Raw genomic sequence first — 24,188 nt, 5'->3', positions numbered from 1 at the left:
TTCGTGGCTAAAAGTTGAAGTACCGGTACAGTGTCAGTATTACGATTTTCGTCTGTTTGGTTTACAATTTTTCATACGGTCGATAGGACTAATTATTATTTCATAATTTTATCCGTTGCTGTCAGCGTGGTATCCGTGACTGTATTACTTTCGTAAAATAAAAAAACAAACCTACTTCAGCCACTAGTGATTTTTATTACAATGCAGTATGTATTTCGAGCAATGGAAGCTAATCTTCAGGTGCTTGATCAGTCTACATCATTTTTCGACTTAATGCCAATACTAGTCATGTTTAGACTACATAGGCATTTTACAAAATGGCACATTATTAATATAATTTTTAAAAAAACTAAGGCAACACCGAAAATTACTGTTTCGATTAATGCTTACATGGTTTTCAAGTACAGTAGGAGTAACAAATTATTATACATATAAATGTAGCAACGACCTGTCGCCAAATCTCGTAGTAGTTGAATACAGATTTATTTTTTCAGCGTTTGTCACGCCTTTGAAAGGGTGTACTTTCGATAGACAATCCACTATGATCTTGAGCCAATCATGAAAAGAGTAAATCGCCATTTGACTGTGTGTTACTGTGTTTACCTTCTCTACTATCTCAATTTCAGCTTTTTTTGCCATTATCAAGTGCAATGCTAAAAGTTCATAGACCATTATCATGTTATATCCGTTAAGGCAGTCCTGCTTGAGGAGTTTACTCTTTAAAAAAAAAAAAAAAAAGAACAGATGAGGACAGCATATCGAAAACTGATTCAAGAAATGTAGAAAATTACCCCATCATAGGGGCTACACTGCCTCACGGCTGTTGATTCGGAATACTGGCATAATGTTGTTTTGGATGAGCTTCGTTTCTTCATTTTCATTCAGCTGCAGTCGCATCAGTCGCACGCTCCGTTAATTCTTTGAGCGCATCTGTCTCGACGTGTTGTAAACTTTGTTCTGTGTGCCTCCGTTTTTTGACTATGCATGTATGTTGTTTCTGTAGCAGATACGGGGGACCCATCCGACATTTGCATAGGCAGATGTGGGAAGCGGCACCAAAGCAGAGCAACCGTCGCAAATACGGCGCACGTATCCGAACTGCATATTGCGTGCCTTCCGAATCTAACACTCCAGTATGCTGCTTCTGAAGTTAGAGAGGCAGGTGTGTCTATTTCATAATGACATTGAGCGACGAAGTTTTAGGTACTTCAGACTTCGTTATGACAGAGATGAGGAACGTGGTTGCAAACAGGTGATACAGTTAAAATAATCTAAAGTGTTATGTCATTTCATCAACTGGACTATGACTCTTAGATAAAACATGGATGATTTTCCTTAACGTCGTGATCGACGGGGTGTACCTGCTCCTTCAGAACATGTGAAACGTTCCTCCACATTGTGCTAGAGAGAGCTGCTGTCTCTAGTAGCTGACTAAGGAAGTGGCTGGAGAGAGCTTTGTGCTTAGCCAAAGAAGATCATACTGATCTCTGGAGTAACATCTGAGGCAATTGATAGAGATATTAGATTGCGGTGTGACACTGTCAGTGTGTGTATGTCAATATATACTGTAATTTTTTCTTTCAGTACCTTGTATAAAGTGTTCAGTCGTATTATTCTCCGTTCTTTTATTACTAATTTCTAGGACTAACGATCGATAAAGGCTTAACTCTAATGTAAATTTGCCTGTAGCCCATAGTTCAACTTTGCACTTTGCATATTTACACAAAGTTCCCCTATTTTTTGGGAATTAACGTTTAATTTGACATAGGTATATTTCCTGTTTTCGAGCGACATGAGTAAAAACCACTCCCCGTCTACATTTCCGTCTTCTTTACTAGAGGTTTTTTTTTCATCTGCTCTGCGTGGCTAAGACGGCAAAACTATGTTATGCCATAAGAAAGCGGACACCCACATTTCTGCAAAAATGTATTTCGTTACCTTTTATTTTTCCTGAAAAGCTGCTGAAACTACGGTGGCACTATACGCTATGGTTTTACGTCATTTGTCTGCACGGTATTAATAGGCTTTATTCGGTAGAGATATATGACAAGCCACTGCAACAGATGAAGGTAATGGATAAAGAACTGTAGGTGAAGTCGCCATACCAAGTTCAGACAAAATCTCAAGCTTTCGACGTTGCCTCCATCATCGTCGTCTGGACCAAGGTCTGACTGTTGCGATAATAGCGAGGAGGTTAGTTTCATGACTGCGGTAGTGGGCTCTTGACGAGGGAAATTAAGGAGGAAAAGTTCACATAGTTTACTGCCTGATGAGAGTAGTGCGCTGCAAGCGAGCGCAAACGAAATCTCTGGGCGCAAAGGACGCCGATTCAGCATTCGATATATCCGTCATATCATGACGTACGTGTAATTTATCCAATGAGATGCCGTACTCTGAGCGTAAAATTGTGAGCCTCGTCTTATTCGCGACAGTTATACCTAGCCTCTGACGGCAGCGATGGGTTGGGAATAGGGGTGAAGGCGGGGGTGGAAGAAATAATCGAAAACTTCAGATTTTATACGGGTTTGATGTAGCAAGCTAGCTGAGAACGCCGAGAAAGACTTCGTAGGCAGGTGTATGTTGTGATTTAAATTAGTTGGCATCTGACGTTGAAGGTCAAAAGCTGCGACGTTGCCGTGACAGGTTCTGTCTTCATGATGCCATTACAGCGCTCCGTTCTCGTCGGTGATAGGAAATCATTTTGAAGCCTCTATCCCCCACAAAAACTGCGGAAAAGATCCGAAGTTGACGTGTGATATTGATCTATGTAGTGTCTCGAAGGCTGTCAAGAATCTGTCGTTAATTTTAATTAAGATCGAAGTTGCATTTTTTCGTGGAATAGACTATTTTCGCGTCCGGAAAAGCTTTCTGCTTAAGATATGGCACGCCTTGTGCCGCGGAAGTGGCAGTACTGTGCGGGCCGACAATACCAGATCCTCCCCCAATTAGGGATGTCGATGGTGGGAACGCCGTTCCCTCTAGTTGTCAAATGCCAACTTTTTTGAAATCCGCCTCTAGCTGATGACTGCCAGAGCTCTAGATCTGTAGGATGCTGCGTATCGTGTACTTACTGTATCCTCAGATAATGTAATTTAGTAAAAAAATGCAATAAATGATGTACAAATAGACGCAAAGCTTTATGGTATTGTGCTGCTGTGAATTTAATAAGTGTGCGGTGATATTCAGGCCGTAAGGATGACGTAGTCAGTTGGCGTTTTTAGCAGAATATTCAACATTTCTGCCCGTTAATGAGCCGCATGCCAATAGCGGTCGTTATGTTTCTGTTGCAGGAGGGCCCACCTGCGAAACTGCCTGGAGAAGCTGAAAGAGATGGTGCCGCTGGGACCCGAAGCATCCCGGCACACTACCCTGGGCCTCCTGACGAAAGCGAAACGGTTCATAAAGGTAGCGTCCGCCGCGTTGTCCACCTGCTTGCATGCGGTTGCTGGCAGCCTCACCCCTAGCCTAGACCTCGCTTCAGACTGCGTAAGGAGCGCTCCTACCTACTTGTACAACCTGTCACTAATGTTGGCCCGTCTTCTGTTTTGCACCCACTCTGACTTCGAGCGGTATTTCTCTTGTATTAGGATAAGTAGGTTTCTCACATTGTATTACCGCAAGTGAAGTCATTACATCCACAAGGTGGCGACTTGTTTGGAGAAACGGAAAATTGAATTTACTGGAAAACTTAGGAAGATCTCGGAGAATTCTGAGACACTCGTAGAAGAATTCAAGCGGTCGTAGACTGAAGTCACTTCGTTACAAATCACTTTTGAGATTCTGCGTCGGAAACAATCGGATGTGCTGTCGCGTAAGGAAAGGCAGAAAGAAGTAGGGGTTGGATAAACCGACCGGTTAAGACCGATACCGGCATTTTAGTTCTGAATAACCTTTATTTTCATTATTTTTTTGGTCTCGGTTACAACAGGTGTTTTTACTTCTCACTTTTAAAAAACGGTATATCAATTAGTCATAGCAGCAATGCGAAAATTTTTCGTTTTTAAATAAACCTTTTTTTAAAAAACAGAGTAATTTTTATTCATAAATGTGCGTTGGTTTCAAGTACTGCGTTATTACAGAAAATGGGAAAAGCGACCAGTGTTGTTGTGATAACAGGTCGACAGAAACGAGCAACAAACATATGGCATAAGAATTGGTACAGCATCACTGCCCTTGTTGCTGCGTGTCGTTAAGGTATGCGTGTACCTGCAATGTTCAGGTACACCTACCTGGCGTACCGTCGCTGGAAATCAATTGAATTGCAGAATGGCACCAACCCTAGTCTCGAAATATTTTTACAAAGTGACGTACCAGTGCTTCGTTTGCTTTAAAGGATTAGTCTGCCATTTCTGTGAAATAATAAGAGGAAGAGCGCTGTGGAAACGGTAATAAATTAAAAACGTAACAACAGTTCATTCAGAGTATACAATAAAAATAGAAAGTAGCTGATACGCTGCCTGTGTGTACGTAATAAGCCTTTAACTGCTTGTAGCCTTTAAAAACGGACGAATTAACACGAAAAGCAAGGGTTCTTCAGCCTCAGTTTTCATTCTTAAGCGCTGACTATTCGTAATTTTGAAATAGTGTAATGATCCGCGATTAAAACAAGTGAGTGAGTTCAAAAAACTAGAATCAATAGCAGAATATTGATGAGATTTTGTAGTATTCATTCATCACTTTTCGCCAGTAAAGCAGTGAAGAGTGGACGGAAAATTTTTTCTTTTATTTGCCCATTTAATATTTTGACTCTAGAAAAACTGAATTAAAATTGTCCAATCTTCGTGTGATTTCTAATTTTACTGCAGGAAATAATAGGAATAAAAAACCGAAAATCGCTTATTTCAGAAACTTGTTATTTTGAGCGGTTTTGAAAGTTAGGTTAAATCGGTGTGGGGAAAAAGCGATATAACCGAAAACCGGTTGTTTCAGCGATAACCGCCATCCCTATGAAGAACAGCTTTAAACTGGTTAATGTTCGTTGCGCGATTGTGGCTTTCTTAGGCACCCTCGCCGACCTCGGAAATCTTCGTCATCGTCCTTGGGTTCTCGGACGCAGGTACGTTTTCCATTGCGTGATTACTTAGGACATGCGCGCCACAAATTTTTCAAATAGCTGTGAAGTCGTTATTCGCTTAAAAGCAAGCACTTGGGTTTTAATTTTATAGAATATAATTACAGATCCATTTATGAACGCACATGTTTCGTGCATCAGTAATTAATTTTCAAGTTTCGCGTTGTTTCCCTAATTTCATTCATTCGTCTTCTGAATTTCTGACATTGTCATATTTCATGTCAATAATGAAACGTGATGTGTCGTAATTATTAAAGGTCACTGGTGGTTCCTTCTAGTGACAACAGTTCTAAATGAGTTGCTGCTAGGATTTCTCTTGTACTTGAGCTCATCATCAGTAATCACTAATAAGTGACGTGGAAACTCAAAAAATGTCGTTAACGGCCACGAAAACTAGTAAAGCAAAACTTGGTGTCGCATAATTGATTCAGGAAAATTTGAAATTCCAATCTGTAGGTCTCAGGGAAATCTTTCGCAGAAAAACGTCGCTGCCCTGACCCAGTGTCGACGTCGAAATGTCGTGATAAGAATTACATGTGACACGCGTATGGCATTACCAACATCGTGTTCTACGTTTTAATGATTTCTGATACGAGACAGCAACGCGCGCATTCTATGGGAATATATAGCGAACCGACGTATTTTCCCACGGGGATTCAGTTGCTACAGTTATTCGTTAATAGTGTTCTATTGGTCTGACTTGCTTACGTAATTGAAGAAAGAGTAGATTTGCTTATAAGGCCAGCGGCTTGCTGAGAGATAGTGTACTTACATGGGCACCTAGACATGAATGTAGGTCAGACGTAAATGATAATTACGTAATAACTCATTAATCGACAAAAACTGAACGATAAAAATAATTTCTATGTGTAGCCTGTTACATATTTGCCGCCCTGCCTACAGAGTTTATATGGATTAACTGTAAAATGTCGCATTTTGTTTACGTATTCGCTTGCGAAATATGCTCTTCTCGTTACACGTCCCGTCCACCCACCACTTCATTTTCATTATAGTCGACATTATGTCTTCCATTCCAGCCATTTCCTTGATTCATTTGTTTACTTTCCTTGTACACTTGTTTTCCAAACTCGTTTTGAGCTGAGCAAGGTGTATTTTTGTGCGCTTCCTAGTAAATAAAAACTGAGTAATGACATTAACGAATTCTTCCGTTGACACCTGCTGTCGGTGTATCAAGCTGTCTCCAACAAACAAATGTCACACACAAATAAACAAGCTTTTAGAAACGGCAGATTATATAGAAATTTCAGTTTTAGTGCAGAATAAAAGTACTGGAACTGAAACGAGGACTTCGAATATAGGAAGAATGTTCACTTGAACTAGATCATCCCTTGGATTCAAAACAGTGTCTGTTAATAAGTATTGAAAGTAGTTGTTTATAATTATTCATACAATTTGTAGAATATAAACAGAATCTACGAGGGCAGTTCAATAAGTAATGCAACACATTTTTTTTCTCGGCCAATTTTGGTTGAAAAAACCGGAAATTTCTTGTGGAATATTTTCAAACATTCCCGCTTCGTCTCGTATAGTTTCATTGACTTCCGACAGGTGGCAGCGCTGTACGGAGCTGTTAAAATGGCGTCTGTAACGGATGTGCGTTGCAAACAACGGGCAGTGATCGAGTTTCTTTTGGCGGAAAACCAGGGCATCTCACATATTCATAGGCGCTTGCAGAATGTCTACGGTGATCTGGCAGTGGACAAAAGCACGATGAGTCGTTGGGCAAAGCGTGTGTCATCATCGCCGCAAGGTCAAGCAAGACTGTCTGATCTCCCGCGTGCGGGCCGGCCGTGCACAGCTGTGACTCCTGCAATGGCGGAGCGTGCGAACACACTCGTTCGAGATGATCGACGGATCACCATCAAACAACTCAGTGCTCAACTTGACATCTCTGTTGGTAGTGCTGTCACAATTGTTCACCAGTTGGGATATTCAAAGGTTTGTTCCCGCTGGGTCCCTCGTTGTCTAACCGCACACCATAAAGAGCAAAGGAGAACCATCTGTGCGGCATTGCTTGCTCGTCTTGTGGCTGAGGGTGACAATTTCTTGTCAAAGATTGTTACAGGCGATGAAACATGGGTTCATCACTTCGAACCTGAAACAAAACGGCAATCAATGGAGTGGCGCCACACCCACTCCCCTACCAAGAAAAAGTTTAAAGCCATACCCTCAGCCGGTAAAGTCATGGTAACAGTCTTCTGGGACGCTGAAGGGGTTATTCTGTTCGATGTCCTTCCCCATGGTCAAACGATCAACTCTGAAGTGTATTGTGCTACTCTTCAGAAATTGAAGAAACGACTTCAGCGTGTTCGTAGGCACAAAAATCTGAACGAACTTCTCCTTCTTCATGACAACGCAAGACCTCACACAAGTCTTCGCACCCGAGAGGAGCTCACAAAACTTCAGTGGACTGTTCTTCCTCATGCACCCTACAGCCCCGATCTCGCACCGTCGGATTCCCATATGTTTGGTCCAATGAAGGACGCAATCCGTGGGAGGCACTACGCGGATGATGAAGTAGTTATTGATGCAGTACGACGTTGGCTCCGACATCGACCAGTGGAATGGTACCGTGCAGGCATACAGGCCCTCATTTCAAGGTGGCGTAAGGCCGTAGCATTGAATGGAGATTACGTTGAAAAATAGTGTTGTGTAGCCAAAAGATTGGGGAATAACCTGGTGTATTTCAATGCTGAATAAAACAACCCCTGTTTCAGAAAAAAAATGTGTTGCATTACTTATTGAACTGCCCTCGTAATATTAAGTCACTCATTATGTTAAGTAAACATCAGCATCTAAATGGGTTGGATCTGCCCAGTATGTGACTACAAACAAAACAGTTGTTTCGGGTGGTAAAGGTTACGTGTGGAAATCAGCAATTGTTGGAAGCGTTAAAAACTGTTGACGTCACTGTCGGGTTCCTCCAAATGTTTATTTAGTAGTTCCATACCCCAGCGCCATGTTAACAATTTTCACTGTCAAATAGATCATTATGGCCACATATTTGTACGCCTCTCCTTACAATACTACGCCGCTGAAAATTTTAATGCTGTACGAAAAGTGTTTAACGAGTACACAGTGCTAAAATTAGCGAAATCTATACATTAAGGAAAGTGCGTATTTTGATGTCATTTTTACAAAGAAATGTCCTAGATTTACTTTGTCATGAACTTGCTGATATTCTATTTGTCAGTGAAAGATAACTGAGATGCAAAGGTGACGGCTATATAGCCACACTGATTGGAAGATTCCTTGTGAAATTTTAGACGTAAATTTCCCAACTCCCCGATGAACATGACCCTTTGTCTTGGAGTAGATTGAAGAAGCCACGCATGGAAGAGAGAGAGAGAGAGAGAGAGAGAGAGAGAAACCTTGACGTGTATTGTATGATTATCAGCTAGGTCCGATAAGTGTGTTGTATGTAATTATTTTAAATATCAACCTGTAGAAATAATTAATTTCCTTCTGAGTAATGCCTTAGTGACACATAAAATAAATATTTCCTGTAGAAGCTGTTCTTGATGTCAGAACGAATAAAATCGTAATGCTCTACTTATTTTTTCGCAGATTAAACTTATCTTAATGAAACTTAACGAAATTATCAAGAGCAATTGGCGGCGAAGGGGGAAAAACACTTGAAAGAAACACATTTTTGTCGAGCATGGCAAAATGCCTCGGATACCGTGCGACTTATCAGAACTTGCTTCGTGCCGACAGTAAAACAAGCTACAGCACAAGCAAGGCTGAGTTTTCTTGTTAAACCTTTTGTTAGAGGAAAATCTTTGTTCCGGATCTTTTGGCTGCTTCAAACCTTTTTAAAAAGCTTTTATTGAATAAGAACGGCAAGCATCGCCTTGACAGCGAGTCTTAATTAAACGACTCGAACTAAATTGCGAAAAACGCGTTGCTGACGGGCACATTTTGTCGAAGTAAAGAGAGTAGCGAGCAAGGAAAAGAAGATCTGTTCTGCGGGCCTTCAGAATGACGACGCGATTTCGGTAGAGTCTTAAATCCGTTTAGAATGGATATAATTTATTTTTCATTTGTTGAGTCATCTTATAACGAGAGCTCTGTAAAATATAAAGAAAAAAATATCTACTTGTTTTGGAAGCTCTGTTAGTAATTTTGTACTAAGTATACCAGAACTTTCTCGTGCAGGGCAACTCACGACGTAAAGTATGGAACCATTGGTTTCTTATGGAAAAACGCGTTTTTTCTGCCGAGGATGTGAAATATTGCCCTTAACATTTCTCTATAATTTTTTTAATGCTATCTACTGTTGCAGATGTTATTGTATTGATTGTATAGGAAGTATAACAAAAACCACGTTGAGTCACAGTGTATTAAATTCTACATTAAGGGATTTGTGGGTTTATCTTCAGTTGTAATTTGTTTTTTACCTTATTTACCTTTCTGTTGTGGAGCGGTTACAGCCATGGAGTATTTTTCCTGTTTCGTGATGGTTTTATGCTGTGTTGAACGAAGTGATGAGCCATGCTGAAATAACCATATTAAATGCTAGTGCAACGTCATGGGAAGCTCCCTTTATTTTATTTTTCTCGTTCATACTTGAGGGAATCATGATCACTTGTAATAATTATGGTGAAAAAAGACAGTCTGTTTCACTTTATACCGTTTTATTAACATACCGGTTAGCAGAAATTCGACAATCTACTACTCTAAGGCATTCGCTGCGAGAAAATCTCAGATCACGGGGAAGCTCTTCTCCACGACTTCAAATTCGACGACGGCGCCGCAAGGCCCGAAATGCATTGCGTGATACAATAATAGGCCATAGACACGGGTTCCCAGATAGATGACGTATTTCTTGACTTCCGCAAGGCGTTTGATACAGTTCCCCACAGTCGTTTAATGAACAAAGTAAGAGCATATGGAGTATCAGACCAATTGTGCGATTGGATTGAAGAGTTCCTACATGACAGAACGCAGCATCTCATTCTCAATGGAGAGTAGTCTTCCGAAGTAAGAGTGATTTTAGGTGTGCCGCAGTGGAGTGTCGTAGGACCGTTGCTATTCACAATACATATATATATAACCTTGTGGATAACATTGGAAGTTCACCGAGACTTTTTGCGGATGATGCTGTAGTATATCGAGAGGTTGTAACAATGGAAAAGTGTACTGAAATGCAGGAGGATCTGCAACGAATTGAAACATGGTGCAGGGAATGGCAAATGAATCTCGATGTAGACAAATGTAATGTGCTGCGAATACATAGAAAGAAAGGTCCTTAATCATTTAGCTACAATATAGCAGGTCAGCATATGGAAGCAGTTAATTCCATAAATTATCTGGGAGTAAGCATTAGGAGTGTTTTAAAATGGAATGATCATACATAGTTGATCGTCGGTAAAGCAGATGCCAGACTGAGATTCATTGAAAGAATCCTAAGGAAATGCAGTCCGAAAACAAAGGTAGTAGGTTACAGTACAGGGTTGATAGAAGAGATAGAGAAGATCCAACGGAGAGCAGCGTGCTTCGTTACAGGATCATTTAGTAATCGCTAAAGCGTTACGGTGATGATAGATAAACTCCAGTGGAAGACTCTGCAAGAGAAACGCTCAGTAGCTCGGTACAGGCTTTTGTTGAAGTTTCGAAAACATACCTTCACCGAGGAGTCAAATGGCTGGCTCTGAGCACTATGCGACTTAACTTCTGAGGTCATCAGTCGCCTAGAACTTAGAACTAATTAAACATAACTAACCTAAGGACATCACACACACCCATGCCCAAGGCAGGATTCGAAACCGCGACCGGAGCGGTCGCTCGGCTCCAAACTTTAGCGCCTAGAACCGCGCGGCCACTACGGCCGGCTCACCGAGGAGTCAAGCGGTGTATTGCTCCCTCCTACGTATATCTCGCGAAGAGACCATGAGGATAAAATCAGAGAGATTAGAGCCCACACAGAGACATACCGACAATCTTTCTTTCCACGAACAATACGAGACTGGAATAGAAGGGAGATCCGATAGTGGTACTCAAGGTACCCTCCGCCACACACCGTCAGGTGGCTTGCGGAGTATGGATGTAGATGTAGATGGCATAAATATTTTGAGACTGTAGGTGGAGTTAACTATACTCCCTGTATATTTGTTTTCCTGCTTTTATAACAGTTGCGGAGCCCTTTATTTGTTTTTGTAATTACAAGTAGTACTGTGCACTTCTGTTACATGTGTAAGCATAACGTTGGGCTAGACATTGTGTCACGCATCATACAGAATTATGAATTCATTAGATTTTACGGCTGCTTTGCTGAAGAATAATGTAAAAGGGAAGAGATTCGGCGGGAATTTTTTAGACATACTCATTTTAGACAGTCACACGGAGATTGTAGGCACATTTAAATAGGCACCGGAAATCGTAGGCGCATTAGGTAGCCACACGGAAATTGTAGGCACATTTTTTATTTTTGATAACGCCCTTGAAAAGCGTTATCTCGGGTGTACACTAGTTGCTTAACAGTGAGACGTAGTAATGACCCTAGACGAGAGAAACGTGACAGATATAGGCCAGCTACCGTGTGGCCTGTATAACCTTGAAGTAGGGCTGCAAGTGTGTGGTTGTTTGCGAGCGTCGGGTCACGTCGTCGCAGAGGCGCTGCGAAGTGTTGGTGTCGCAACGTATGCCGGCTTGCATGCGGTGAGTAAGCGGCCGCGCCACCGGAATCACGTGCCCTGTCGGAGAAAAGGCCACTGTGACAGGGCGAGAGCCGCGCCGCGGTTCTCAACGCAGCGGATGTGCGGCGGCGGTTCAGACTCCCGTCCAGACTTAGTTTTACAGTGGTTACTTCACGTAGATGAAGGCAAGTGTGAAAAGGACATGGTCGATTTCCGCCTCCAGTGGGAAGGTACAGGTCTCGAGAATCACTCTTACAAAAACATTGGCGTAGATCTGACTGTCACAAACAGACGTTGCACTCACGGCTGAACATTTCAGAGCGTCACTGAGTGTCACAGTGCTATACTCCGTGAAAATCTCACCAATTTGTAGGAATCTCTTCCCAACGGTTCGTTGTGACACTCTGTTACCTCTTTCGGGATTTCAGCTGATACCATCTGTGTGTTTTGTAACACCTCCGATTTAAGTATCCCGCTCGATCGGGATCTGATAGCAGCCCAAATAACTACACTCCTGGAAATTGAAATAAGAACACCGTGAATTCATTGTCCCAGGAAGGGGAAACTTTATTGACACATTCCTGGGGTCAGATACATCACATGATCACACTGACAGAACCACAGGCACATAGACACAGGCAACAGAGCATGCACAATGTCGGCACTAGTACAGTGTATATCCACCTTTCGCAGCAATGCAGGCTGCTATTCTCCCATGGAGACGATCGTAGAGATGCTGGATGTAGTCCTGTGGAACGGCTTGCCATGCCATTTCCACCTGGCGCCTCAGTTGGACCAGCGTTCGTGCTGGACGTGCAGACCGCGTGAGACGACGCTTCATCCAGTCCCAAACATGCTCAATGGGGGACAGATCCGGAGATCTTGCTGGCCAGGGTAGTTGACTTACACCTTCTAGAGCACGTTGGGTGGCACGGGATACATGCGGACGTGCATTGTCCTGTTGGAACAGCAAGTTCCCTTGCCGGTCTAGGAATGGTAGAACGATGGGTTCGATGACGGTTTGGATGTACAGTGCACTATTCAGTGCCCCCTCGACGATCACCAGTGGTGTACGGCCAGTGTAGGAGATCGCTTCCCACACCATGATTCCGGGTGTTGGCCCTGTGTGCCTCGGTCGTATGCAGTCCTGATTGTGGCGCTCACCTGCACGGCGCCAAACACGCATACGACCATCATTGGCACCAAGGCAGAAGCGACTCTCATCGCTGAAGACGACACGTCTCCATTCGTCCCTCCATTCACGCCTGTCGCGACACCACTGGAGGCGGGCTGCACGATGTTGGGGCGTGAGCGGAAGACGGCCTAAAGGTGTGCGGGACCGTAGCCCAGCTTCATGGAGACGGTTGCGAATGGTCCTCGCCGATACCCCAGGAGCAACAGTGTCCCTAATTTGCTGGGAAGTGGCGGTGCGGTCCCCTACGGCACTGCGTAGGATCCTACGGTCTTGGCGTGCATCCGTGCGTCGCTGCGGTCCGGTCCCAGGTCGACGGGCACGTGCACCTTCCGTCGACCACTGGCGACAACATCGATGTACTGTGGAGACCTCACGCCCCACGTGTTGAGCAATTCGGCGGTACGTCCACCCGGCCTCCCGCATGCCCACTATACGTCCTCGCTCAAAGTCCGTCAACTGCACATACGGTTCACGTCCACGCTGTCGCGGCATGCTACCAGTGTTAAAGACTGCGATGGAGCTCCGTATGCCACGGCAAACTGGCTGACACTGACGGCGGCGGTGCACAAATGCTGCGCAGCTAGCGCCATTCGACGGCCAACACCGCGGTTCCTGGTGTGTCCGCTGTGCCGTGCGTGTGATCATTGCTTGTACAGCCCTCTCGCAGTGTAAGGAGCAAGTATGGTGGGTCTGACACACCGGTGTCAATGTGTTCTTTTTTCCATTTCCAGGAGTGTATTAATTAATGTGACCGTGTACCTAATGGGGCTGGCAATCGGACTTGACTGCTACGGAGTTGTTACATTCCATTTTGTCCTTCTCAATTGCTGTAATAATGAAATGTCTGTTACCAAGAAGAACAACAACACAGCTTCACTAATCAGGAACCTATATTCGTCTCAAAAACACACAAAAAAGAAGGAGACAGCCACTGCCTTCGTCATACATATTTAATTACGGCTAATCTCAGCACAGGCTTCTTCGTTATTCATAATCGTCACACGCTAATACAATCACTGTAATCCAACACTGCAATCCAAATGATGCCGGCGCGGTAGACGCGAAACCACAAATATCGGCACAGAAATATCACTGATCACTATCGTAATTATACTTCTTCACTTTCCCGTATTATTCTAACACAAAGGGGTTAAACCGCGGCGATGGCCACTCCCTTTGTTGGTAAACCCTTGCATTACAGCAACAGGCCTCCACACGGCTCGGCCCGCGACCTGGGAACTGACTCAACTCACACTCGCTCTCGCAACCCGACACTATCGATTGTTTGCCATATCGACCTGTGCCGAGTGCAAACTTATGGTAAGGGCCTACGGACCCCTTACAGTTTGCAGTGTCATTTGAATTATCCTGCAATTTTCTCACGATGCAATACTGACTCCGCGTGCCACCCTTTCGTCCGTAGTCGATCTCATTGTCGCTCGTTATGCAGTCACAGATCTGTACCCGAGAGTTCGTGCGATCTGTCGGTCTGATGCTCGCTTCTATGCCACTCATGCCAATGTTTCGTCGAAGTCCGAAAGGTTGTGACATGCTGCACGTGCTCTCCTCAGTCATGTGTTGTGTTGCGATCGTCATGAGAAAAGTTGCAGTAACGTTAGTTACACTCAATAACCATGATATACTCACACCATTCATAATCTGTAAAAATGGCTTTTTTTATACTGAAAATGAGCTCGCTTGAAAATGAGATTGTGATACAGAAATCCCACAGGCAAGGAAATACTGGAGCATCAGTTTAGTAGCGTTCGATCTACAGTCCAATAAAAATTACTTGATAATTGACACTTCGCGCAGTGGGTTTCGTCCAATCAGAGCCCTCAGCGTCACGCCTGAACTGCCACAACACTTGGTCAGTTCACTTCCAAATCATTGTTCAGTGTTCTTTTTTTTTAAGTGTTTGGATCCCAAATCATGAGTCTGAGTCTGGCTTTTTATTTCGTTTTTCATCACATATGATGACCACACTAAACAAACACACACACACACACACACACACACACACACACACACACACACACACACACACACACACACACACTCAAACGATGCCAATGGTGGAATGCACACAATTTATACACAACATTTAAAAAAAACGCTACAGGATACTTCCTCACAAGACGCGATTAAGCTTCACGTATACAGTTACCATAACCACAGATAGCTGCTTACATTAGATAATCTTCGCACGACATTGCGTGAAGCCGAATTTTTTAAGGCTGCATTTCATCGTTACGACTGTAACACCACATTCATAAATATAATTACTCAACAAAGTGTTGCGACACAGCGCAAAGGTTAGCGTATGAAGCTGACGTGTAGAAGATTATAGGTTAGAGTACTCGGAACTGGTTTATTTTAAAAGATGTAAACGAAAATGGCAAAAAAAAAATCTCGTCCAACGTTGAGAAGATTTTTATTTCATAATATAATCAAAAATGTTTATTATTTTTATTCAGTTAATTGATTTAAGTGCAATTTTTGTATTTCTGGTTCTTTGCCGCGTCATTGCCATTATCTAATTGACTTTATATGCTCTTATTTTTCGTTCTATAATTATTTTTTGTTTGGAACGTGTCTGTGTCGCCTATAATCTGCAACCAAGTGCCAACGACGAATGCTCGTCGGTTGGTAACTCGACAGCTCGTGTGCTAGTGTGAGGGTACTTTCTGGTATCCAATGAGAGCAGGAAATTACAGTTTGTTTTTAGCGCTGAAACAATGTTTTCTGTCTGGAGTTTGCTCGTAGAGATTAGCTTTAATCGTCGTGAACAAAGTTCTTCCGCAGTTGAGTCATTGGTCACTTAAAATGATCTTTAGACAGAGCATCTCGCATTTCCGACATTACTCCAACATTACTCCGCGTTACACATTTAACGGCATTTGTGAAGTGACCAGCCGTGTGTGTGTGTGTGTGTGTGTGTGTGTGTGTGTGTGTGTGTGTGTGTGCGTGCGTGCGTGCGTGCGTGCGTGTTGCCCATAACCGGTCGATATCCTGCAGCCGATACGGCAACACTGCAGCGGCAAGTGTAAGGAGTCAACTGTCAAGTAATTTTAATTGGATTATAGGTGTATGTTGACAAACATTTTCTATTTCGTCGGCATACATGCATAATTCACTACTACTACTACTACTACCACCACCACCATCACCACTACTACCACTACCACCTTACAGACACCCCCCCCCCTCCCCCCACACACACACAAACACTCACATATATAGGGTGACTCAAAAGTCCGTTAGTATTTGAAAATACACTAATTCATGGAATAGTGTAGGTTGATAGATAAAAATTGATACACATGCCTGAAACGACATGAGATTTTATTGAAACGAAAGAGCGCGCTAAATCTGGCCAGCAGATGGCTCTCGACAGCAACAAGTCAAGTGAAGCCGCATGAGAATCGTGTATTAAAATTAGCTGCAGGTACGCCGTTGTGTTATAAAATCGCATCGTCCCCAACCTGACTGATAAACACCTGGTGGAAGGTACGAACTTTTGTGCAGGATGGCGCGCCACCCCATATCGCTACACGGGTGAAATATCTCTTGCGCACCGGGATTGGTGAGTGTGGGTTGCTTGCTAAGCCGCCACGACCGTCATGTTTGATCTCCCAGTTCCCCAGACCTTAATCCGTGTGGTTATTGATTGTGGGGTTACCTGAGGCCGCAAATCTACTGCGATCGTCCGACCTTATTTGTGATGCTAAAAGACAACGTCTGACGGCAGTTTCTCACCATATCTACTGATAGGCTTTTCGGTGTTATTCACATTTTCCCAGACTACAGGTGATGTTTTGTTGATAAATGACTGCCAGCATGTTGAACGTATGTTATTAAAACTTACATTATCACGTGAAGTATTGAATTTTCGGATGTCAACATACTTACAGGTCTCCTGTACATGCGCAGTACTGCTTTCCGTTGTTTAGAGGGAGTGAAATGGAAATGAGATGTCGCGAAAATGTTTGTAAATTGCATGTTGTCTTGCACCGGAAGAACAGCAGTTAAATAGCGAAATAGACCGCAGTCTTGTAATAAGTTGTATACCCGGATACGCGTCAGGCAAATGACGAATAGCAGCAGCTTGAAGTCAGTGGGCGTTCACGTTTCTGCACGTCTCTTCAGACGTCAGGAAACTTGTTACGAAAGTTTTACTCTTCCTTTTATGGATCTAGACAGAGCGTGCCCTTCTTAGACTGCCGGTTTCTTCAGTGTTCTGGTCCACTCTGTACCTTGAATGCCGCATTACATTTATGTGCTGTGAACTTTTCAGAAAATTCAGCTTTGTTCACATTTACTCGTACTTTTGTTACTTCGTGACCGTTTATAGTCTGCAGCATCGAAAAACATCCTGCGCTCCCCCTCTCACCTTCCTCGTACCACTTACCTTCCGTTTTCTTTTCGTAATATACAATATTCTTCTCGTTAAACTGTCGGAATGTACACAACATAACGTAGTAAAGCTTCGAAACGTATTTCATAGTTTCTTCTTTCAGTCAACCTGCATGAACGATAAAACGCTGCACTATGCAAGGCACTGTTTCAAGGACCAGTTGCTTTCATTACTTTTCCATAGCGCCTTCGATGCATTTGCAAGGCATATAACGCAGAAAACTCTCATTAACCCTTATTTGGATTTGAACTCCACGGAATTTTACCGACGTGATGAAATAAGAGAAGTTTGAACGTAATAAGAAATTATGGTAATAGGCAAAGATTGTCCGGGAGTATAGTTGTCTTTTTCGAAAATTTCTTCGAATTTTCCAACATACTACTTTTCGTGTACCCTTTCTGATGTAGAGTATTCTACTTTTTTCAAGAAAGTAGCTTTACTTTAATGCTTAGTATGTAACAAACATTTGGCTTCGAAGATTAACATCTTGTCACAACTCCATGTTATGCGGCAATAATAGCAGAGTACCCTTACAGTTGATACCTATAATGCCGATTCATTTTGAAAACTAAGGACAGAGTCAAAGCGTAATCTAAAAGTTCACGATAGCTCGAACTTTTTCTGACTTGTGTGGCCACAGAGCTGTACATAAAAACTAAAGAAAAAAAGTGTGAATAACAAGATGCAGAAATTGGCGCAATCCACTTCTCTAGGTTACATCGTTTAATACAACTCATTAGCTAACAGTATCATCATCATCTTCTGTATCTATTAGCAATACACTCCTGAATAAAGCCCTCCTTCTGGACTTTTACATGCATATTGTTCCTCCATGTTTCCTGATTTCATCTTCCACTCCAGTCTGTGTCCTGAATCATTTGTTCGTGTTCCTATTTCTCCTAAAAAGATGTCTCTCTCCGTTCCTCCCGGAACAACACTCAAGTTTGTAAACGGTTTTCGAAAAAGTTACGATGGTGGATCAAGAGGTAATGCCTCCTATACACTAATTACCGTTCAACATAGTCCCACTGGATTTGTAAACATTAGCACTATCATTGAAACAAGCCATCAGAACCAGTTTGGAAAAATTCAGTCTTCCGTTTCTTGACCCAGTATTTTTAAGCTGTTTTAAACTCGTTCATGAAGGAAGTGCAAGGGAACGCTGCAACGGGAATCAGCAGTTTGGAGCCTTGGTTGAAGAAGTTTGGTAACAGAGAAATTGACATTACAGATAAATGACACGGAGGCCGGTCGGCAACTCCTTTTACAAATGCCAGTCGAGGACGTGCTGATGAAGTGATTCGAGGAGACAGACACGTTCACAGTCAACAGCGAAACCTATATAACCACACTTGAGAAACTTAAAAGGCAATAAGAAAAAAGAGAGCACTAAAAGACTTTCATGCAATCAAGCTTCGTCACGATATGCACGCCTGCACGCGTATTTTTCACATTCCAAACGACTGCATAAATGGGCTGGTCAGTGGTACCTCATTCACCCTACAACCCTGATTCAGAACAAACTACGTGATTACAAGTTCCGTGACTTGGATGATGTTAAAACAGCTTTAAAATCATGGTTTAGGAAACAGAACCCGGAATTTTTCCAAACTTGTTTTGATAGCTGGTTTCAACGATCGCCCATCTGTGTACAAATGCATGCTGAATATGTTGGACGGTAGTATTTTGTAGAGTACTGTTTGGCTAATGCTGCTGTTATATGTTAATTGTTTCTGTTTAGACTAATCCCACCTTTATATTATCATTGTAAACTTTTTTTATGGCATAGGACGTCGTGTATCCGTATAAAGTGAGACGTGCCTTCTTTACTTTACTATTTCAAAAAGTTGAGTAGTAAAGTAAATTTTAATTTGACGGGTTGTATCCTCTATAAGATACATTGTCCATAGTGATAACAAGAAATTTGGTTTGCGGTATCTGTTTCGGTAAAGAAGTTTAATTCAAAAAATATTTTAAATTACTCAAGGAAATCAGTTTGTTCGAACATTGATGAGTTGTTCTTCAGCTTCTTCAACCTACAGAAGATGGAGGCCGCACAAGTGTTAAATGCGTTGTGAAATATGTTGAGAACTGCCCTCCAATCATAGGAGTTTGGTGCGACGAAGTTACATAACTGACTGATACCACTGTTCCCTGTTAATTTCAATAGTGTCTCATCTTTTCTATTTCTCATTTCAAATATTCACCAAGGGTTTTTTTTTCTGCCTACTACCGACTCTTTCCCAGGTCGCTTTCGACTCTTAACATGTCAATTCTGAAACATTTGTTTCTGGTCCTGCTGCTTTTTCTTTTATTTTCTAAATTTCTATGTTTGTTAAAGTTCTCGGGTTCAGCTAGTTTCTTATTTATCCAGAAGTTGTTAACAGTTTTGTTAAACTCTTGTCGTCCACTCCGCATAAATGCCCATAAATATGAACCTTTCTTTCTTTAAACGTATCCAGCCAGTTATGACCGACATATAGTTTAACCTGGACGCCGAACCACGGTGCAGCACATACTGAACCACATAACTAAACAGTTTTATTTTCTAAATCCAGCTATATTTAACATTTTATTTTGTTTTTAATGTAATTGAAGAATATTAGGCGGCAGGACGTACGCAGAGTACAGCCTGCCTTGTGTGTTACCTGCAGTCGAATCGTCTGGTACACATGAAAGGTGGTAGGCCCAGCAAAATTAAAGTTCATGTTTCACTTCCAAATATCTTTCTTCCCTTAGAAACACTCTTACGGTTCTTTTTTGGTGAACAGCACACTATCAATTTACTGAAGTAGGTACTATGGAGCACACCTGCTTAATAAAACCTGGTAGTCCTGTCGTCCCAGGGTCAGGGAATACTAAAGCACGCCTAGCGTCAGTGTCATTTTGTCTCTAGCAGAAGTTGCTCCCCATGACTTGATTTATCACTCCTAGATGTTTGGTAAAAAGACTTCATATTGGGTGGGTCAAAAAGAAAGGTAAATGCTTTGAGGTGGTTCTGAACCAAAAACGTCATATGAACATACGTGGTGTTTTTAACAATTTCCGAGGAAACTAATGAAAACGATGGGGAACAGAACAAATGTAGGTGATAATAAATGAAATACTGTAATCTATGTTTTGTTAATTCAAAAAGTCCATCGTCAACTGCAATGCATTTTGCAGCACTTGTAGACAGCTGCTCTGTTGCTGATCTGCGCTCTTTCGTACGGTCCTTTACTAGAGCACAAGCGTATAAAATAAGAGCGGGAAGGTCCATGTAGTAAGGAATGACGTAATTGTTGTTTCCTTCGAAATTTCCGTAATTGGAGTACCATCAGGCCATCTGATGTAAAAGGCAGTTGCCGTGAAGTCATACCGGTACTGCATTGATTGACCGTTTCGTGAGTTCTTGGTTGAATATGTAGCGCGTTATGATTGAAAACACACACGACATTGGCGCAATATGAAAATAATCTTACATGGCATTTTCACTGAAATAATTCCTCTTGTGTTCTTGAATCTAACATTAACGTTTTTCATCTTTGGGAACTGAGTTAGTCCGTAGATGCACTAGTTTAAAATCTTTAATCTTAAAAACTTTCACTGCACCACATACTTATTTTTGTCCTGATGACAGCGTAACAGCGGAAAACCGGTTCGTGAAATAAATAACAAATACTGTAGAATATTACACCGGTGTTGTGTGTGTTTTCATTCATAACATATCGGTACTCTACTGCTGAAGGCCCACTAAGTCAATGTTGATGTGGGGAAAAAGCGTGTGGTTTCAGGAAAGTGGCAACACTACGTGGCCTAATTTCGGTTCGGCTGCATTGACATGTGAGTGACGGTGAAGGACGACATGCGGCAGAATTCTGTTATTTTCAAACAGCTGTACTTCGGATACGGTGAAGGAAAAGGGCATGTGTTCATTTAAAATTTTTTATTGAGAATCACCAATAGTATTACCTATCAAAGTTTGTGCCTTTTCTCTTGACTCACCCTGTATACCTCACTAGGATAGGGAACTATTCGGGGGTACATATGGAGATAAATTACAAGGAATTCGATCTTGTTACCGTAAAATTGAAGATCATTTGTTTGCGTTCTGATGCAAACTCATTCAGACTTTTAATTTATCGTACGACTGCCTTCTCGCGGTCCATCTACGTTGGAACGTCTAAATATTACGCAGTAGGCTTTCAGATGCGATATGTAGTATTTTTGTAAAAGCAGTGAATAACACTTATCGGTGAAAACTAGCCTATTTTTATTATCCTTCTCCTTCCTGTTACCCGCGGAGTGTCGGATCTAATAACTATGATAGTCGGGAGTTTAGTGTATTTCGTGTGTGGCTTTTCAATCATACATTCTGGCATCGTTTGTTTCTTGAGCATATCTCCAGAAGAACAGGAAAGGCAGTGGGAAAGGGAACACTTCAGATTTATTTGGTAAGAAGAACCCGCTCGAGGCTGGATGCGTTGACGTGTAGCCGGCAAGGCATTTCATTAGAGTGGGGGATGAGGGGCGGACGGCGGGATGTCAGGTGGCTGGCATGGCGACAGCGGCGCGGCGCGACGCCACGCGGGCAGGTGGCCGTCTCTGCTCGCGGCACTGCTCTTTCTTGTCAACTCGCGGGGACTGAATGTAGCGAGCCTGCCACCTCTCGAATTTACTTTCTAATATCTTAGCGGCGCGGACCGCTTTTGTGTTGCGCCTGACGCAGCTATCTCATCCCGGCGAGACAATGCGCTCCCCTGGAGACGGCTGCCGGCCGCGCCTGCGCCCGCAGAAAGAAAGCCAAAGCAGCAGCGGCAGTCTGGAGAGATGGGGTGGCGGGCGGGCAGCTGTCGTTGCCTCTGAGGCTCTTGGGAGCTGCCCAAGGTCGCACCGCGGACACACAAACTACCAGGGATTTCCGTAATGGGCTTTCCGCTCCACGACTAGATAATGCTATCTACTAGCTGCAAATCGATGTCTGGTCCTCCGCCCTTCCGTCTGTCTCCTGGAGTTACTGCGCCCGTACTCCGATTTACACTACAGTGCGTACTCCGATTTACACTACAGTGCGCAACAGAATTAAAAGATCGCTTTTTCGAAATTTCCACCCATTGCGACATATATGTTTGAAATTCGATTGAAATGTGCCCACAGCCTTTCTCTGTAATGGTGCAGAAGCGCCGGGACCTGTGACGTCACCCATTGGCTCAGACGCGCTTCAAACAGAAAACTTTCGGCAAATGCGAAAAGAAGACCACAGCTCAGTTACTAACGTGAGCTTCAAGGTGGGTTAATGATCTCTCATTCTTACCAAATTTCAACGCAGTTGTGCCCAAAGCCACCGTGGACGTTGCACACTATGCCTAGGTCGTCACACCCCCGCTTACCTTTATTTCACTCCTTCTTTTGCGGCCTCTGCGTTGGAGGTCAGGATCGCGACACCCGGCGATGAAAACGAGCAGTTTTCCTGTAGATGAACGAGAGAAACACTTCAGACACATCGCCACTCTGAATCGACACGAAGAGGCCTCAGGAGGTGCCATGAAATCTTGGGTCGTTGATTCCCACGCATTTCGCGGTCGAAAACGGCGGTTTGCAGTGGGATACGCAACAGGACGACGTTCTTTACAACATTCGACACGGCCACGGCCCCTTGGGTGTTCCAACTCTACTCTAAGGACATCGTAGGGTTACATCCCCATTGAACGTGATATGACTCCTTTGGAGTGTAGTGCGACAGCGATTTTTGCTCTGGTGTGTAAGGTGGAACCACTAGGGATCGGTCAAAACGATGTGAACTTGATCTGTACCGGCAAATAGGTTTTATGCTTCCTTAAACTCTTCTGTTTCGCATGATCAGAGGAGGTGCTGAATGAATACCCTCCCTCCAGTTCGGCAACACTACCGGTTCCACGGACGCGTATTTGTTGAGCACTTCAAAAATGTATTTGTCAGAGAGTTCGCCAGCATTGTAGTCTCAAAGCTGCTCTAGCGCCTGTAGGTAGGCAATCTCCCATCTAAGGAGTGTCGAACGAGTTGTCTAAAGGGTCAGGCGTTGTAGAGCAGCGGTGAGACTAAATTGGTATCGACGTATCCAACAGGGTTTTGTCGATCTGCGGGATGGGGGTGTCGTAGAGTCACCCTTCGCTGCACATGATGATGTAGCCCCCCACCCCCACGCCTCCCCTGTGATCTGCCACAGAAGAGCGCGAAACAAAAGCGCTAAAAAAGCATAAAGCCCTTTGCTGCTTTGAACGGTCCGTAGTGATTCAGAGAAATTGTAGTCACACTACACTACACTCGCCTAGTTCGCAATAATACAAAATGACCTGATCTGCTTTTTACTTCTCCGATGTTCTCTGTCAGTCATATCAGGTAAGGATCCCGTGCCGCTTAGCATCACTCCAGAAGAAGACGGAGAAGCTAAGTGTAGGCAGTCTAGTAGATGTGTTGCATCTTCTAAATGTTCTGCCGATAAAACTCTGTCTTTGTTTCGGCTTGACCCCAATGTTTTATTTGTGGAGGTTCCAGTTTAGGTTCTTCATAATTGTAATTCTTAGGTATTTAATCCAGTTGACAACTTTTAAACCTGTGATTTTTTTGTGTAATCGAAATGTAACGATTTTTTTTTAAATTTTTTTACTACTGATATTAAGAGGATCAATTGTCACTTTCCTCACCACACGCATATCTCGTCTAAATTATATTGCAATTTGTTTCGATCTTCTGGTGCCTTTACCAGACTATAGATGGCGGTATTTTCTACAAACTATTGTAAAACTTTGCTCAGATTGCCTCCTAAATCGTTTTTATGGGTTAAGAATGGCAGAGGACGTATCGCACTTCATAAGGAAACACCACATA

At 43.0% G+C, this 24,188-nt stretch overlaps 1 protein-coding gene across 1 annotated transcript in view; it reads left to right on the top strand.

The window, feature by feature from the left end:
• Positions 1–24,188, top strand: part of LOC126481841 (max dimerization protein 1-like) — a 682,325-nt gene that overhangs the window by 549,564 nt on the left and 108,573 nt on the right. The window contains exon 4 of the mRNA XM_050105801.1: positions 3,291–3,405. Coding sequence (XP_049961758.1) covers positions 3,291–3,405 — 115 coding nt within the window. The remainder of the gene's footprint in view (positions 1–3,290; positions 3,406–24,188) is intronic.

The sequence above is a fragment of the Schistocerca serialis genome, chromosome 5, assembly GCF_023864345.2.
Source record: "Schistocerca serialis cubense isolate TAMUIC-IGC-003099 chromosome 5, iqSchSeri2.2, whole genome shotgun sequence".
In the NCBI taxonomy this organism is placed as follows: domain Eukaryota; kingdom Metazoa; phylum Arthropoda; class Insecta; order Orthoptera; family Acrididae; genus Schistocerca; species Schistocerca serialis.
This window is presented reverse-complemented; position numbering and strand designations above follow the sequence as displayed.